Source organism: Chionomys nivalis, chromosome 2 (assembly GCF_950005125.1).
Source record: "Chionomys nivalis chromosome 2, mChiNiv1.1, whole genome shotgun sequence".
Classification (NCBI taxonomy): Eukaryota; Metazoa; Chordata; class Mammalia; order Rodentia; family Cricetidae; genus Chionomys; species Chionomys nivalis.
This window is the reverse complement of record NC_080087.1, coordinates 5,400,459-5,417,345: the sequence shown is the minus strand read 5'-3', so window position 1 is coordinate 5,417,345 and position 16,887 is coordinate 5,400,459. Positions and strand designations below refer to the sequence as shown.

Genomic DNA, 16,887 nt, shown 5'->3' with positions numbered 1-16,887 from the left:
TCTCACTCACAGTCTTATTCTGGAATTCCTGGAGGTGTGATCGCCATTTTGGACTGAGGTGGAGGTAAGAGCCAGTGGCTGGCTGTTTTGCTTTTCTGACCTTCAGGTTAGACCCCAATTTCTGTCTCTGGGCTTTTATTAAACATGCTACAGCCAGTTGCTCTCCATGGCACCGAAGTCCCAAGATTAGTGTTCCATCTTCAACCTGGTTTTGAGACCTGAATCCTTTGTAGGTGGTCCCAGGGCCGTGCTCTCTTAGGAAAAAGGAATCAGTGTGACAAATTCTGCTATGTTTCTAGAGACAAATGAGGGAAAGATTCAAAGCTTCCAGGCCCAACCTCTAGAAAGTGGGCAAACAGAGGTTCAGGGCGCCAGTACCTTTGACCTGCAGTGCTGGGGACCAGTGCAGGATCCTCTCACGTGTGCTGAGCAGGGCTGCTGCTGAACTACTCCCAATGCCTTGTGATGGCCAGCGATGGTCCCCCTCCATGTTGCCTTCTGGGCCCTAGGCCCTCACCCCCTCGTGTGACTGGAATAGCCAGCTTCCTCCTGGTGTGGCGGATGCAGCTTGTTTCTGGGATATTTCACAGGTGCCTTTCCTCCTCATTTTCGGCTTGCTAATGGGGACACAGAAGACCTTTAAGATCCCAAAACTGGAGCCGTATGATGTGGAGGCTGGTTCTGTTGTGTCTAGACCCTGTGTGACCCCAAGACCATGTGCTCTGGCTTGGGGTGTGGGGAGTCATAACAGATGTCTTCACTCTGCTATCCATTCCAGAATGGAGCAAACCAAGGGCTGCCAAGTTCCTGGAAGACTGCTGCCCTACACTGAGCCATAACACGCCCAGCTGGTGGCTGTCTGTCACAGCTCTGGGATGAAGCCCGTCTGTATGGTCCCCTTGCACCACTCATCGCCAGAAGGGTGATGATATCAAGGAGAAAGAGATAAGATCTTAGCCACACATGTTGTCCCCTGAATATTTCCAAAACTGCGACCACATCAGCGTACCGTGGGAGCCCCAGCCTAGTCTTCTTTGGTGCTGAGATGGTTGCCCTGCCTGTCCCGCATCACTGGTTTTTGAGCAACTAACTCTCTGAGATCCCAGGGTCAGAGACAGTCACAAAGTGAAGGAGCTCCCATTAGAAGGGAGATGTGGAAGAGTGCTCTGGCCTCCGTCTGCTGAGGAGAGGAGCTAGAGCTGCTGTGTAGGTCTGCTCTGTGGCCCATATCACACAAGCAGCCACCATTGTCTGTATGCCCCACCCGGAGGTCCTCCTCACACTGGACACCATGGCCTACAGCAGGCTCTTGAGCTCCAGTCCCGGCGAGCACTGTAGAAACACCTCTGGTGGGTGTAGCCGGCCAAGCACGCTCCTGGGAGGGTCTCTCGAATCTGGATGCTTAGCTCTGCCATGAGCCTGGCCCTGCTGTAGGACTAGCTCCTACGGCAAGCCACTCTGCATTAGGGAACTAGTCAAAGAGCTCCAGCCCCTGCTCAGGGACCAGAGGGACTGTGAGTGATGCCTTTCTTTCTCCAGTCTCACAGATGAATATAGGAAGGAGCCTGGCGACTTTGCCTCAGCTCCTTTTTATGCCCCTACCTTTCCCCACTTGCCCTATTGAACTCTCTTGGGTAGCGGCACAGAGAGAGCCTGGCCTTTAATCGTCTTCTCCGTGTCCCAAGGGTCACGACCGCGGTCTGCAGCTCTGTACAATCTGGTGGTCAGAGACACTTGGCATAGCTCCCTGTGCCTGTCCACAGGCCCAGAGGAAGGACAGAAATAGGAATTCTTGTGGGGGCCCCAAGTGACTTCTCAGGGTCAACCAATGGTCTTGTCTTCTTGTCTGTGAAGACATGGGGCACAGGTCCTGACTTCCATGAAGCCCTAGCTGCTGCTGCACACACACTGAGGGTGAGCTGAACTGACCTCTGCTGCTCCTGGGAGTACTGGAAACCACAGTCCTGAGCCAAGGGGACTCGCAGGGGACAACTGAGCACGGGGCCTTCTCCCTGAGGACCAGAAGACCCAGCTGGCCTCTTACTGTGCTATTCATAAACATAATGAGAAACAGCTGTGACACAGGCCGCGCTCTGGTGGGAAGAGCATATCCAGGTCCGGAGGAGGACAAACCCTGACGGTGCTGCCTGCTCTTAACCGTGCTACCCAGCACATACCCAGCTCTGGAACACCTTGGTTCCACAGGTGGTAAAGAAGACACTGGCAAAGCCAAAGACCCAGGCCCTTCCAAGTCCCAGCCCACATTTGACTTCTGCCAAGAGCCAGCTCTGTGAGCAACAGTATAAAAATGAATGGCAGCAGGCTATTTTATTCCTTGGGGTCACGTAGGAACCCCAGGGCCAGGTGATCTACTTGGGGCCAGAGTGACCTCACATGAGCTTGAGGGATAGGGACACCAGAGAGGGGAGTTCTACCTCTGGCTGACACTCTCTAGGGGCATATGTGGTAAGGGGACGCTAAGGCAGGGCAGCTGGATACAATCCTGACTCCCTGGAATAGCTTCGTGTCATGGAAATCACTGTCTGTCTACATTCCTGTTCCTGAATGTGGTGTGTGTGTGTGTGTGCGTGTGCGCACGTGCATGTGTACCTGTGTATCTGTGGGGGGGGCATGTCCTGAAATCAGCCCTGCCCCACGCCTAGCACCTCCTCTGACACTGGGGTTTCTTGTTCTCAAAGATTCTCTAATGGAAGACCGTATGCCTCTCTGTCAGGGTTAGTTAACCCCACTTTGTCCCAGTGGGGTATACTGGTCTTCAGGAGAGCCTAAATCAGCCTTGGCTGACCCGTCCTGTCCACAATTCCCAATCTGTTCTTATCACACCATCCAGGGAATGGAACCCTCAGTTCAGTCAGCTCCCCTGTGTGAGTCATACCTCAGCCACCGTCCTGGCTGGTTGGCGCAACCACACTCTCTGCCTGGGCTCAGGATGCACAGGGAAGAGAGGCTGAGATGAGGAAGTGCTGCCTACCCAGCCAGCCAGACTCGTGCTCCACTCTGGCAATGTGGGGTTAGAAGGGGGCCCAGATGTGACCCTAACACCAGTGGGCCAGTGTTGGCACAGCGACCAAGAACTTGTGACTAGCAGTGACACACAAGTCCCCCACAAATAAAGTGGCATCAGGTTCTCCTTTGGACCCGGGGCAGGAAGAGCCCTAAGGGATCTGTGGGTCGATAACCCACCACACTCCAGGGTCTTCCCAGAGCCCACGATTACGCCTGCTCACCAGCTCCTGCACATCTCTGGCTGTGGTGAGGAGGTGGAGGAGACCCCCAGACAGCCCTGCCCCACTGTCCTGGTGACGGTGTCATGGCCAGGTGGAGGGAGCCTGAGGAGGGAGTAAGGGGGTTCTTACAGGAAAAGAATTCATTGCATCCAGTGGTGTTTTGTTTGCAGGGGTCTCTGGGTCTCTGGGTGGGACTGAGCCATACACTGCAAGAGAAGCCCCTGTGTTTGGTGCGGCAGAGCCACACACTGTACGAGAGGCCTCTGTGTTTGGTGTAGCACTTAGAAGCAAGCTATGGAACAAGGGACTACAGATGGAAAAGCCTGGCCAGCCTAGGCTGACTGTGCAGTCCTGGGGCGCCCTCTAATGCCCATGTCCCGCTATGACACCTCTCACAGATTAGAGCCCAGCTGCTTCAGGGCTAATGTTCACTCCTAGTTCTCTCAGAGTTTATGCTGGCCAGGTGAGAGACAGGAAGGGCAGAGCCCACCCCTACCTCTAGGCTAAGGCCAGAGCTGGCTCCACCCCTCCTACAGGTGAGCAGGCAAAGAATAGGCGATCGATATGCAGGCAGAAAGGGTTGAGGGCCAGGGACTGCCTTGCCCAGACCTGGTCAAAATGGTGCTGGATGCCAGCAAGTCACCTTCAAGACTGACTGGCACAAACAGGGATGCTGGGTAGCTCTTGCCTGCACCACAGACTTCTGCAGGGGTGAGTCTTCACCAGGCCAGTTCCGGGAGAGGTAGTTTAGGAACTTCTTGCCAGCCCCAGGTGTGACTGGTGAGTACTCAGAAGGTGCTGGGAACGCTGGTGCAGACTCGCGTGGTCCAGGCTGTGGAGGTCCTGGTCACCCCTGTGGTCGGCCTCCCCAGCCTACAGAGAGATACAGCAGTGTTGGCAGTTCTCATCCAGATGACTGGTGCCTTTTGTGTTCTAGGATGCCTGTTCATGTAGTCCCTGAGACTGAAGCAGAGTCATTGCCAAGCCCACTGTTCCCAAGAACCAGACTGTGCCTCCAGGGCTGCCCATAGAGGCCTCTTCAGGGCCCAAAGGACCCAATTTGGAAATCTAGGTGGGCAGGGAGCAGAAGCCATGAGGAAACCTTACCTGGGGCATGGCCTCAGTTCTCTGGACCCTATGTCCTGATCAGCATGACTCATACTCCTGAGAAGGGCTCTGGGGTGCTGCTAGAAAGACAAAGAGGAAGAGGAGGAGGGTGAGGAGGAGAAAAAAGAACACCGCCCATCCTCACTGCTGTGCCCTATCCTGCCCTGGACTCTTTCCTGCTGTAACTCAGAAGTAGGAACCAAATCCCCTCCTCACAGGACTGTCTGAGATGAGGCCGTCTGCTTGTCTGAACTGCCAGCAAGAAAGCCACAAGCTGTCTGTGATTCCACACACACAAGAGCACAGAGTCTCAGATGAGCCCATGGTGTCTGGGCTCCATCTGACATGCGACATCCTGTCTTCCACAGAGTGTTTCTAGTCAGCATTAGGAGAGGCAGAGGTTGCTGTTCGTGGGAGTGAAGAAGCCCCCTGAAGAGCTGGGGATAGCATCTTTTCAGTGCCCATCTCTTTGGGGGCCTAGGGAACAGACAGTGGCTCATACTCAAGTAGCTTCAGACAAGGCCAGCTGCCCTTGGCCTAGACAAGACTGAGAATGTGACTGCAGACAGTGTTAGTAACAGATCTGCCTGACCCTGGGTGGCTTTGTATGAGATACTGTGCAGCCCTGGATGGCCATTTTAGCCTGCAGCCAGGGAACCAGATTAGCAATGTCTACAGCTCACCTCCACTGTTGGTGCAGGTATCATGGCTGCTGAAGCTGCTCCAGGAACTCCTGGATGGTGTCGTCCCACAGAGACTCTCAGTCCCCGCGGGCTCATCCATGGACATCTCACACGCCTCACGCTGGGCGTTGGGATCGGTGCCTGCTGCGTGGGAGAGGAAGGGATGTTGTCTGCCATCCACGTCGTCCTCATTGCCCAGGTACTTCCTGCTGCGTGGGTCCAGGTCTAACTCGAGTGGGTCACTGATGTAGGATTCCCGGTAGCACTGCTTCTCTGCACAGAAGACAACGGAAGGCTGGTGTTAGAGGGTGAAATGCCTCCTGTATTCCTGGATCAACGCTGGTCAGAGTCCCACACCCTGCTGATGGATGTGGAGCAAAGCACTGCCCCCCGGGGGAGTGACCCCTGCACAAAGCCCATAGTGACAGTTAGACAAGCTTGAACGGAACTGGTCACCAGCAGCCTCTTGTGATGGTTCTAGAGGCTGTGACACCCTGCCCTTGGCAGCAGACCAATCCTGAGCAGTCCTGGTGCCCCGTGACCCAGGACAGGACGAGTGGAGAGCAGATCGCAGCTGCCAGTTCGAAGGATGCACCCAGCATCCTCAAGGACCTGCCTCTTTACACAGGCACAGAGGTTCCCTCACTCGTGTCTCACAAATATGTTCAGGGGCACGCGCGTGCGCGCGCACACACACACACACACACACACACCTGCTTCAATATGAAGCAAGGCAGGGCAGCACCATGGCTGGCCTTCCTTCAGGTTGTATCTCTGGCTCTTTGTAGGGCTAAGGATGTGAGGAATATTACAGAATCATGTACAGAGTGAAGTGACAGACAGATCATCACCGTTTTTCATCCAAACACCAGGGAGCTGATGACCATCAGCAATGACAGATGGCAGTACAAGGTGTGTTCTGGCCGCCAAGCCCGGAACAGCTGGCCCGCCTCAGGAGGGGGGTCTCAAGGGTTGATTCGCTGTATCTCAGACCCTAGAGAGGGTCTGTGGCCATCAGCTAGGTAACCGGACCAAGCTGGGTATCACACCCACCTTTTGCCTCCTCTAGCCTTTGGAGCCACTGCAGCACAGGCCGCAAGCTGAGGTACAGCTGGTGTGTGGCACGAAGCAGTCGCAGCAGGTAGCAGGAGCGCCAGGCGTAGCCTGTGTAGAACAGCAGCTTCTGTGTTGCCGGCAGCCCTTCTGGTTGGATTTCCAGCTTCTTCCCCTGGACACACAGGAAGGACAACATGATTTTATAGCCCAGGAAACTGTCCCAGCAGCAGGAGAGAAATACATTAATGTCAACCGTAAGCCCCAACTGGGCCCTGGCTGACACTTCCAGTTTAGAGAATTGATGTCCCTGTGGAAACGGTCTCTGGTTATTGTGGCTCAGTACCATCTGTCCCCAGCCTTGAGAAGATAGAGGGATCCTGGGGCAGCTTTGTAGGACCTTCCTGCCTGGGACTGTACACAAGTCTTAAATTCAGGATTTGCCTTGAGCCCTGGTCACTGTCCAGAGCCAGCCTGCTCTCCAATGGAGACAGCTTTGGCAATAAGCAAGGAGGACAGAAGCCGCACAGCGTGTCTCTAAAGAACTACGTTCTCTCTTGTCATTGCTGAGTGGTGACCAGAGCTATGCACATCTCAGAAGCTGAACACCACTGTGGCTGTGCCTCCAGACGTGGCGGTGAGGACCAGCAGGGCTGGGTGATGCCCCATCCCCTTCTGAGAATGAAGTTGCAGGTTCTCTGTTCTCGGGGTCCCTGAGTGCTGTGGATCCTCTCCCACTTCAGACACCCACCAGAAATGTCACCTTTGAAATACGTGACCAGGGGAAGTGGAAGAGCGGCTGTGGCGGTGCATGGGCGTGGTCTGCCTCCTGAAAGACATAAGGAGTGTGGAGGAATATGGAAACCAGAACGCAGGCTGGGGACCAGGACAGCAGGAGGTGGAGGAGAAAAGAGACAGGGAGGAGCCCTCACCCGAGAGATGTGCACTCCTTGCAGAGTGAGTCCCAGGAGGATGGTAGGGTGATCGTCCTTCTTTTCCTAAAAGGACACAGGTCAGAGGTTAAAGCTCTGGCCCTGGGGCAGGTGGAAGGAGGTCTGTTTAGGCTCCTCTTGTCGCTCTACATAAGCCCAAGCCACCATGCAGCCCTCCTTGGGTACAGGCGTGGTATGCTCCATAGATGTTTGAATCTTGTGAACCTCATAGACAAAATTTCCACCCCTAGTGCCCCTTGTGGGAGGCTATCCTATCCCCAGAAAACAGACGCCATGCTAGGTTCAGGCAGTGAATGAGGGGGTGATCAGAGTGGCCAGGCACACAAGCCACTGTTAGACCAGACCAGATAGCAGAGGCTGAGCAAGCTGGGTTTAACAGAAGTCAAACACCAGAGAAAGCCAGCATGCCAGCTCCAGGACAGCTACCTGACATGGGATTCCCCTCTGCATGCTGTGATTACCATTAATGAATAAAGAAACTGCTTTGGACCGATAGCAGGACAGAACTTAGCTAGGCGGGGGAAAAACTAAACTGAATGCTGGGAGAAAGAAGGCTAGAGTCAAAGAGAAGCCATGGAGCTGCTGTCAGAGACAGACATTCTGAAACTTTGCTGGTAGGCCACGACCTTGTGGTGATGCACAGAATAATGGAGATGGGTTAAATTAAGATGTAAGAGTTAGCCAATAAGAAGCTAGAGCTAATGGACCAAGTGGTGATTTAAATATCATTTCTGCGTGATTATTTCAGGTCTGTGTTCTAAGCTGCTGGGCAGCCAGGAAACAAACAAGTGACCTTCCTACAACAGAGACCAAGTAACCCTCCAACTCATCACTCATCTAATGTCCTAAGGACAGTCCTGCCTATAGTAGTACCCTTGAATCTTAGTCACATTGTCAGCCATGGGGAAACACCCACCCCTGCCCCGGGTCTCTCCCACCCCTGACACCATGGGGAAGACCTTGTACAGCCTGAAGAAGTGGACAGGAACGTCCTCAAGTTGGCAGGCATCCCTGATGAAGCGGAGTATGGCCTCCTTGGGGCTCAGGCCCCGCTGTTCACGGTGCATGCTAGGCACATGCCTGAGGATGAAGTCAGGCCCCCTGTTGTTGATAATCTGTGGACAGAGCCGCCACTATCTCAGACCTCAGCCTGCCCTTTCTCTGTGCTGACACCCCCTCCTGCCTTTGGAATCAGCCAACTTCCTAGCCAGAGCCTGTGTTTAGCAGAGTTTGGCCCTCTGCCTTAGCCAGACCCGAAGATGAGGATGTGATGCCCCTAAATCTTTGGTCCTGATCCCCTCTCCTATGTCACCCCAATGCTCAAAAGGACCACAGAAACAGCCCTCCGTAGAAGGTTTGTGGGGCACATTTACCCCAAAAGCTGCAACTCTTGGGGAACTCCCCGGTGAGGAAGCCATGACTGACACCAAAAGGCTCAGGCTCCAGTGAGGGACAGAAGGGTGTGTGGGCTCAGGGGGGCTTTGAGTGAAGTTGCCTGGCCTCCAACCTGGCCTTGGAGATAGCTCTGCAAGGCAGGTATGTGAGGCCTAAGGCACAGAAGATGGAAAAGGAGAGGGGGTGGGGGCGTGGGAGGGCCGATGGGAGAGAGTGTACGGAGCCCACGGTCCCCAGAACCATTTTATCAGCATGGCGGTGAAGCTAGGATTTTACACACAAAGGAGCAGTACCTCTTGCTCACTTCTCCTAGGACACAGGTGAGGAAACTGAGGCACAGAAGGGTCCTCAGGTTGGTTTGTCCTTACACAGGCTGGGTGGGCTCAGGCAGCGCAGAGATGGTGAGCTGGCTGACGACCGAAGGCATAGCCTGCCCTGGCCACAGCTCCTACACGGTGTTACCAGCCATTGCTGGGCCCCCTTGGACGCGAGTCCCTTTGTTTCCAGGCCCTTGCCCCTCCCTGGTCCTTCCCCCTCCCCCTGCCCATCCCGAGGAGGGTGCCACACAGCCTTACCCACTGAGGGAAGTAGGCTTGGGGCTCGAAGTACTTGCCCACGTGGACCGTCTCCTGGTGGTTTCCCAGGTCAGCCTGCAGTCCGCAGGCAGCCAGCAGAAAGTAGGCCTCTTCTCTGTGCATGCACCTGGACCTCAGGACCTGCTCCTTCAGGTGGCAGTAGTACAGGCGCCGGGCTGTCTTGTCACTGCACGGCAGCAGGGCAGAAGGATCAGGAAGAGTGAATACTCCCATTGCCTGTACCCCCTGCCCTCTCCAGGCCTGGCTTCCTAGTCCACAGGCCTCTGAGGACTCTTGGTGGCCACTTTCTAGTCTGTTCACACACGGGGACATCTCCTATTACAGGGTCCTTAGTGAGATAGGGGTGAAGCGGGGGTCAAGGAAAAGGTCTGTGTCCCTATGGGTGTAGCCCTCCAGCAACTGAGATCCAGGAGCAAGTGGTGCCATTTGTGGGAGCTCCTGAGTCTCTGGCACAGGGGCAAACTCATGCCACTGACTTGCCTACCAGTCAGTCTGTCCAGTACCATCAGCTAACCCAAAGCAGTACAAACCTCCTGAGAGCCTCCCCTACATCTTTAATACAGCAATCTGGCTGGCCGCTGCAGTACAGAGAGCCATGCATCGGCCTCCGTCTGGTTTTCCCTGCTAAGATGTCACTAGAATGCTCCACATGGCCACACATTCCCACTCCCCAGAACCTTCTTCAGTTAGTATGCTCTAGAACGGATCCTTCTTTAGTCACATACCTCTGACTCCAGAATCTTCCACAACTTCACTCACCATTTCTGGACACCAGCACCAGATTTGCACTTTCCAAAGGCCATCCCACAGACACCCAAGCCCTGCTGATAACTTCCCAGAGCTCTGCTTGGAGAGTTTCTAGTTCTTTGATGGCACCTGTCAGGCACCGATGGCAGCGGATCTACCTCCTGCCAAGCAAGAACCTTCCAGTTCTCTCTCACCCTTCCCAGGACCCTCCCTGCCCAAGTAGACTTGGGGACACCTGGCAGGAAGCACAATTCCCATTTAAAGCTTAACTCTGAGACTCAGTTCCAGCCACCAGATGGAGACACCTGCCTGGCTTTGAAGGAATCTCATCCTTATAATAGGACCTTTCTCTTTCAGTGTACACCTGAAGACACTTGCCTACCTGTGGCTTGTATTTCCCTTCCCAGGCAGTGTCTTTGTCAGATGCGTAGTTACCTGATTGCCCTCCCGTTTTCCACGTAGAACTGCACTCTGAAGAAGATGATAAAGGGTGCCCTGGATATCTGACCCCTCTGTCAGAAGAACAAAGAAAAAGACAGGAGCCTGAAAAAGAGCCCCACTGAGGCACACACAATGGGGGAGCTTCCACAGGCCTGCCTGGGGACACCTCATACCCAAGACTTAGTGGTTGTGATAGTTAATTGTATTGCTTTATCTTATTTTTCTTTAAAGGTGAAAACCCCAAGTGGGATGTTCTCAGGGCAGCTACAGGCATCACACTGAGGGCACGGGACTGGCAGTCCACCCACCCTCAACTCTTAGGACGTAAGTGGCAGGACTTGAGGATAGTACAAGCAGACAAGAGGACAACTCTGGACAAACAGGTGACCATGGCAGAGACAAAGAATGGGCCTGACCCAGCACCTGCCCCTCCCACACCTGAGAGCCCTCCTAGTCACTGTCCACAGTGATGGCCCTGGCTCTTTCCTCCGTCTTCCGCTTACTCTGTGCGGCTCCATCTTCCAGTCCTTTGAGAAGCATTTCCTGAGCTTTTCCTTCAAATCCAGGAACACGTACTCATTGTCTGAAAGAGAGGAGTCCAGGGCAGAGAAGGCACTCTCATTCTTCCCGGGGATCCCATCAGGCAAGAGCTGAGCCCAGCCGGAGCAAGTCTGTCTGTCGGCTTAGAGCTTTGATGCAGCTGGGTTGGCACAGCTGCCTCTGAGATTGAGCACTGAGACGAGACACGGCAGGGAAGAGATGACCATCTCAGGCTGTGGCTATGGCAAGCATCCTCCCAGGGCAGAGCCACCTGGGCTGGTCCTCACTGTGCGGAGAGCAGCCGACAGTGTCTGCAGACCTAATCATCCACAGGGCTTCCTGTGAGTCGTCACCAAAACTGACCAGTGTGCGTGACCCACGCCACCCTTGTTATCAGGGCTGCCCTGAGAATGGGGTTACTGGAGGTGTTTTTGCTAAAACAAGCTTTCCTTTTTCCTGGAGAAACCTGTTGTCCCTTTCCTGTCTAAGCTGGAAAGCATGAACAAGGGCCCTAGAGAAGAATGTGGAGCCCCAAGAGCCTATCTCTGATCTCTGTCATTCTCATTCTCATAGACTTGGTGCCCAGAATGAGGTAACGCCTTAGGGCAGACTCAAGACAGAAGTGACTGCCTGGGAAGCAGGCACATTGTGGACCTGGCAAGAGCCTTCTGACCTGGTCCAGAGTCGTGGCTTGTTGTTATCAGGTAAGGCACATTATCTCATGGTCCACGTTCCGGCTCAGCGGCCGCCTGACAGATATCCCTGTGGGTGCTAGAGCCAAAGGCCGGCAGGACAACAGCTGCCCATGTAGACGAGAGGCTGGGGGATTACTGCAGGGCTAACGCAAGGGAGCAGGCCCACCCTGTAAGATGACCTTTCTGAAGCAGTTTCTGCCCAGCCAGCCTTGCCCACGTCTGGAAAGGCAGAGTCTGAGCGAATTTTCAGACTCACCAGCAGTCAGTACTGTTCCCGCTATGGAAGGTCCTGCACTTCCCATCCCCTCAGAGCCTCAGTTGGTGGAGGGATAGGCAGAGATGAGGCTTCCTGAAGCCGTCAGCTGTAGGAGCTCATCAGGGGGATCCAAGGATAAGCAGGGCTCTGCCAGACTGAGACACGCCAAGACACAGGGACAAGGGGAAGCCACAGGAAGGAGGCTGTCACAGGCCGCAGAGAGGCCATGAAGGATCCAGCTCTGGTCACCTTGACCTCAGACTTCCACAAATGTACGCAGTGGCCGAATTAGAACAGCATCCATCCACTGCCTAGGGCGCTGTGGCCGAATTAGAACAGCATCCATCCACTGCCTAGGGCGCTGTGGCCGAATTAGAACAGTATCCATCCACTGCCTAGGGCGCTCGGGAAGTGCTAGACCCAGACTCCATGTCCTTCCCGTGGCCTCAAGACCTGATCACTCTAGCTCCGAGGCCCTGGGCCCCAACACAAACTGTCCACACTTTGGGCTTTGGGACACCCAGGACTTTGATCAGATAACTTTCTTATCTGATCTGCCCAACCTTCCTGTGTTCAAGAAGCAAGTTCCTCAATGTGAGGCGTCCTCAGGCAGGAGAATGCAATGGAAGAAAAGAAGGGTTGAGAAGAAGGGATGTTTCCAGGCAGCACACACTGAATCATTAGGAATCTCAGGCTGATGGGTTGTACACCATACAGTGTGAACCACCACCAATCTGGAAAATAGGGACGTAGAGGCAGGAAATGGATCAGAGCTTCTGGGGTGGGGAGAGGGGTGAGGAGACGGAGCCCAGGAACTGGCGCAGAGACACTGCCAGACGGTACTGTGAGTTCTCCCAGACCTAGAGTGTGCCGTGTCTGCCGTGGACTCTAGTGACACTGCCAGACGGTACTGTGAGTTCTCCCAGACCTAGAGTGTGCCGTGTCTGCCGTGGACTCTAGTGACACTGCTGTCACTGTAAGATCAGGGGCTGGGAAAAATCTCCTGTCTTCTAGATGATGCGGCCAGGGTAGGTGGCTGGAACTTTAGCCACATGGGAAATTTTGTATGTTCCGTTCAGTTTTGCCACGAAACTAAAGCTTTTCTAAAACATGAAGTCGTAAGGCTGGGGCTATAGCTCAGTGGCAGAGTGCTTGCCTCACTTACATAAGGTCCTCGGTTCAATTCCCAGGATTGCCAAAATACAATCTTGTCAGCCTCCATGGGATGGAGCAGGGTGGACAGTGGTCCCCAAAGGAACTCTTGCCCAGGGGTCCATGATTCAGTGATAGAAAAGCCTGCTGCTTCTTCCACTCCCTATATCCCAGCACCAGGAGAGGCCTGGGTAAACATCTTTAGCTCAGAGCCTGTTGCCAGGACAGCCCCATGAGGGTGGCAGGGGTCTACAAAGCCCAGGCAAGCAGGGGCCGCAACACACCCAGGGTCGTACCCCTGTGAACTGTTTTTCTACAACTCTCTTGGACATGGCAGGCTGAGTGCTCTATGTCCAGCCTGACCCAGGAATGTGGCCATAGTCCAGATTCCATAAAATTCCTAGCTGACTGCTTGCTGTGACCCGGGGCCCCTGTGGAGGAGGAAGAGCTGGGCCCTGCGGCCAGCAGCTCCTCCAAGGCAACGGCTGACACTGGAGTGGCAAATTTGGCTCAAACTGGCAGCCTTCTCTCTTCAGGTCCCAGGTGAGCTCAGAGCCTCTCACTGTTTGTTCAGAGAGAACCCTTAGCTCAGTTCAGAGGAAGGGAACCCCAAGTTCTTTCCTTGCCCGTGTCCTGACCCCTTGTTCCCTGACATCACACATGGAAGGAGATGGATGCTAAGGCTGGCTGGCAGGAGCTGAACCCCTCCCATGAGGAGTGTCCCTGCTGGGAGAAGGCACAGTATGAGCAAACACTCACCCAGTCCCAGCAAGCCCCACGGTATGCTCCCTGGCTTCTTCAGCTGGTACCCAGCTGGGCTACGCCACCTTGCAGCCCTTCAGGCCTCTCAACTAGAATAGAGCTGGACTTAGAACCCATAGCCTCCTGCAGCTGCTCCCTGATTACCTAAGCCCACTTTCTAGGTGTGACTGCACAGCTGTTAAAGTCCTGATGTGTGGACAGCTCCCGGTATTGACGCTGAGCCTCAGCTAAGAAGACAAAGGTCTTAGAACACGTGGCCTAGTCTTGGTCATACCACGGGCTTTGGCCTTGCACGCTAGATACCAGTTACTGGTAGCTTGGTATCACATGACCTCAGAAGACTAATTTAATCTCTAGGGAAACTGAATTCTGGGTCTTCAGGGAGAAGTACCTCACCCCATCCAGACAGTGCCCCACTGACCAGCACAGGGCTACCCACTGCAGTTGCTGTAGTCACCTTCTCTGGGGACTCTACCTAGCACCTCCTACGGCTTCACCCTCCTCACCCTTCACAATTTCACCTGCTCTTCTAGGCTCTTTGGGGCCCGAGGGACCGCAGGCAGGACATAGATTCATGTCCCAGACAGCAGGCAGATCTGCATAGAGCTGCTTCCGGAGACAGTGCAATGCAGTGCGATGCAGGTGGGGGATGCCCCCCTCCTCAGACATGGCCACTTCCACACTGCCTTCCATGGCCTGCCCAAGCTCCCCGCTTCCTCCTAGCCCTTCTCTGCTGGGTTGGAGATTCTTGGTCTCCTGCCCAATTTGGTTCTTTTTTATTTTTTTCGCTTTTCGAGACAGGGTTTCTCTGTGGTTTTGGAGCCTGTCCTGGGACTAGCTCTTGTAGACCAGGCTGGTCTCGAACTCACAGAGATCCGCCTGCCTCTGCCTCCCAAGTGCTGGGATTAAAGGCATGCGCCACCACCGCCCGGCCTAATTTGGTTCTTATATTCACGAGCATGTGAATGTACAGGCGTGTGAGGTGAGTGCATGCTTAAGCATGAGTGAGTGAGCCCATGTACTAATGTATGGACGTGCACTGTGTTTATAATTATACACATGTGTGTAGCATGCAAGTATGGGCGTGTGTGTTTGAATGTGAATGGTATAACTGCATGTGCATGAATGTGTGAGGGAGTACATGGTTTAACTGTATGTGTGTGAGAATATACTGCATGCGTTATGCATACATGTGTGTGGTGGGTGCTTGTGTTAGGTGTATGATCAATATTCATGTGCACTTCTTGTTTGTGGCATGTGAGTTTGTGTGTATGTGTGCATACATGTGCTCTGGAGTATGTACATTTTGTGGTGCATGTGTACAAGTGTGCATGCATTTGTTTTTTATAGCCTTATTGGTTTATCTGTGGGCAGAGTCTGTGGCAAGGCAGATACTCCTGAATTCCAAGGACCCTTTTTTTTTCCCAGGCAGCCTGTGCTGGGGTTGCCAAGCAATGCTTACTTCTGATGACGCTGAGGCCGAAAATGTGGGCTTCTCGAATGCGTACCATATCACACACCTGCCGGAAGAGCTCTTGCCCTGTGGCTGTGTCCTGGAATAAAGGAAGGGCGTAAGCCAAATGCAGAACTTCCTCATAAGACCCTGGACTGGCAGGGACGCTGGGTCAGGGAGGGAGCAGTATCATTTGCTTAGGCAGGGGATGGAGCCAGGGACCAGGGCCTGGGCCATCCCTGGTTTCCAAAGCACAAATTTAAACATTGGTCCCTAAAAAGAACAGCCTAAGGATGTGTTCCAACCCAGAGAGGAGATGCCCTCTTTCTTTAGGGGTACTCTGGGGCTGTGGGAATTTTCCCTGTGAGATGAATTTGATTTTTTTTTTTTTTAAAAAACTCCCTTGGAAAGGTACTGTAGAGGCCCTGGTTGTGGGCAGAGTATGGAACCTAGCAGTCATCCATCTTGGTAATCTCTGGTCACCTCCTGGGATGTTAGTACCCCTGTGGGTACCCGCACAGTGCTGCCACCTGACGTGAGAGGGAACCCCATAAGACCAGTGACCTCACTATAGCATTTGCTGACTTCCAGGTAGAGGCAAGGGTTCCTTTCTGCAGACATCAAGTCCCTGTCCCTGGGGCTGAAGAGGCCTAACTGAGGGTAACACAATTCCATGCCCACAGTATCTGGGTAGAGGGATGGCAAGCCAAGAGCGAAGGAAAGACAGGGAGAAACTGCTTGGCCTGGGAAGGAGGGTGTGCCCCGTGATGGGACAGTGGAGATGACTCAGAGTGAAGACAAAAGTGGAGATGTGTCAAAGTCCAAAGTGTGGCCGGGGCAAAGGGCTAGAGGATAGAAAGTCACGTTCAGAACCCTCGGGAGCTGCCAAATTCTCTCCTATGTTGTTACCATCCTGGATAATGGGAGGTCAGCCCAGGGAAGCCCATGATGCTGGCTATGGAGGGGAAGCATACAATCCCGCACCCTGTGGAGACCAGGGAAGCCAAGATGCCAGCCTCTAGGTGACTGGTAAGGTCGGTGCTTGTAGCACAGTGGTGTCCTTCATAGTCACGTGAGGTCTGTGTATTCTTGTACCTGGGGCTTCCTATACATGATCCTTGCTGCCACCCTTCCCTCTAGACACACAGCCTTCATGGTCCACCCCCACAACCCTCTGTGGGCCCCACCTGTCCCTCCTCACCCTCTGGATACAGAATCCCCGCTGTCTCTCTGCTCACCTCCACGGACAGCCGCAGTTCTTCCCAGGTAGGCAGTAGTACTAGGATGTCTCTGAGCTCTGAGCTCATCTCAGGGTCCCAGGTTGTGGTTTCTGTTGGGAAGTACACAAGGGCTCTCTTAGAACTAGGCATTGTCTACTGCTTCCTGCAGAAGACAGTGAACTAGAGACTGGACAGTCCCAAGCTTCCCGCTCGGGTGGCACCAGTGTGTCGGTCCTCCTATCTCCTCCCCGGTCATCAGTGCGAGGGGGTGCTGTCACCTCCCATATGCGGCTGCACTGTCTACAGGCCCTGTCCAGACTGTCTGGGAAAGCCGGGAACAGCGACTGAGCAGGAACAAAGGTCAGGGCTGTGATTCTGGGTGTGTGGAGGCCAGCAACAGCATGACTCTCAGGCAGGACGCAAGGCTGGGAGCACCGTGTGCCCTGACAGGAAGTGATGGAGTCCTGATCCCCATGAGATGCTCCTTCAGCTCCTCGGAGGATGGCAGGACCACACAGAGGCCAGAACCATGACATCCGTTCTTCTGCAGCAGGTGGTTAAGAAGAAGTAGGTCATGTGACCACAG

General features: G+C 54.1%; 1 protein-coding gene across 1 annotated transcript; it reads right to left on the bottom strand.

The window, feature by feature from the left end:
- Positions 1 to 5,027: 5,027 nt before the first annotated feature.
- Positions 5,028 to 16,451, bottom strand: Frmd1 (FERM domain containing 1). The gene is made up of 9 exons (XM_057753587.1): positions 16,320 to 16,451; positions 15,091 to 15,181; positions 10,727 to 10,806; positions 10,218 to 10,294; positions 9,015 to 9,201; positions 8,004 to 8,159; positions 7,024 to 7,089; positions 6,092 to 6,266; positions 5,028 to 5,311 (listed from the first exon to the last, which is right to left on the bottom strand). The coding sequence occupies exons 1-9, from the start codon at positions 16,449 to 16,451 to the stop codon at positions 5,028 to 5,030; spliced, it is 1,248 nt and encodes a 415-aa protein (XP_057609570.1).
- Positions 16,452 to 16,887: the final 436 nt, after the last annotated feature.

Excerpts from the sequence above, each read along its gene's own strand:
- Frmd1 (XM_057753587.1), bottom strand. The coding sequence starts at position 16,451 with ATGCCTAGTTCTAAGAGAGCCCTTGTGTACTTCCCAACAGAAACCACA. Across the intron at positions 10,807-15,090 it reads CGGCCTCAGCGTCATCAGAA|ACAATGAGTACGTGTTCCTG; the intron begins GTAAGCATTGCT and ends CCTCTCTTTCAG. Across the intron at positions 6,267-7,023 it reads AAGGAGTGCACATCTCTCGG|GGGAAGAAGCTGGAAATCCA; the intron begins GTGAGGGCTCCT and ends CTGTGTGTCCAG.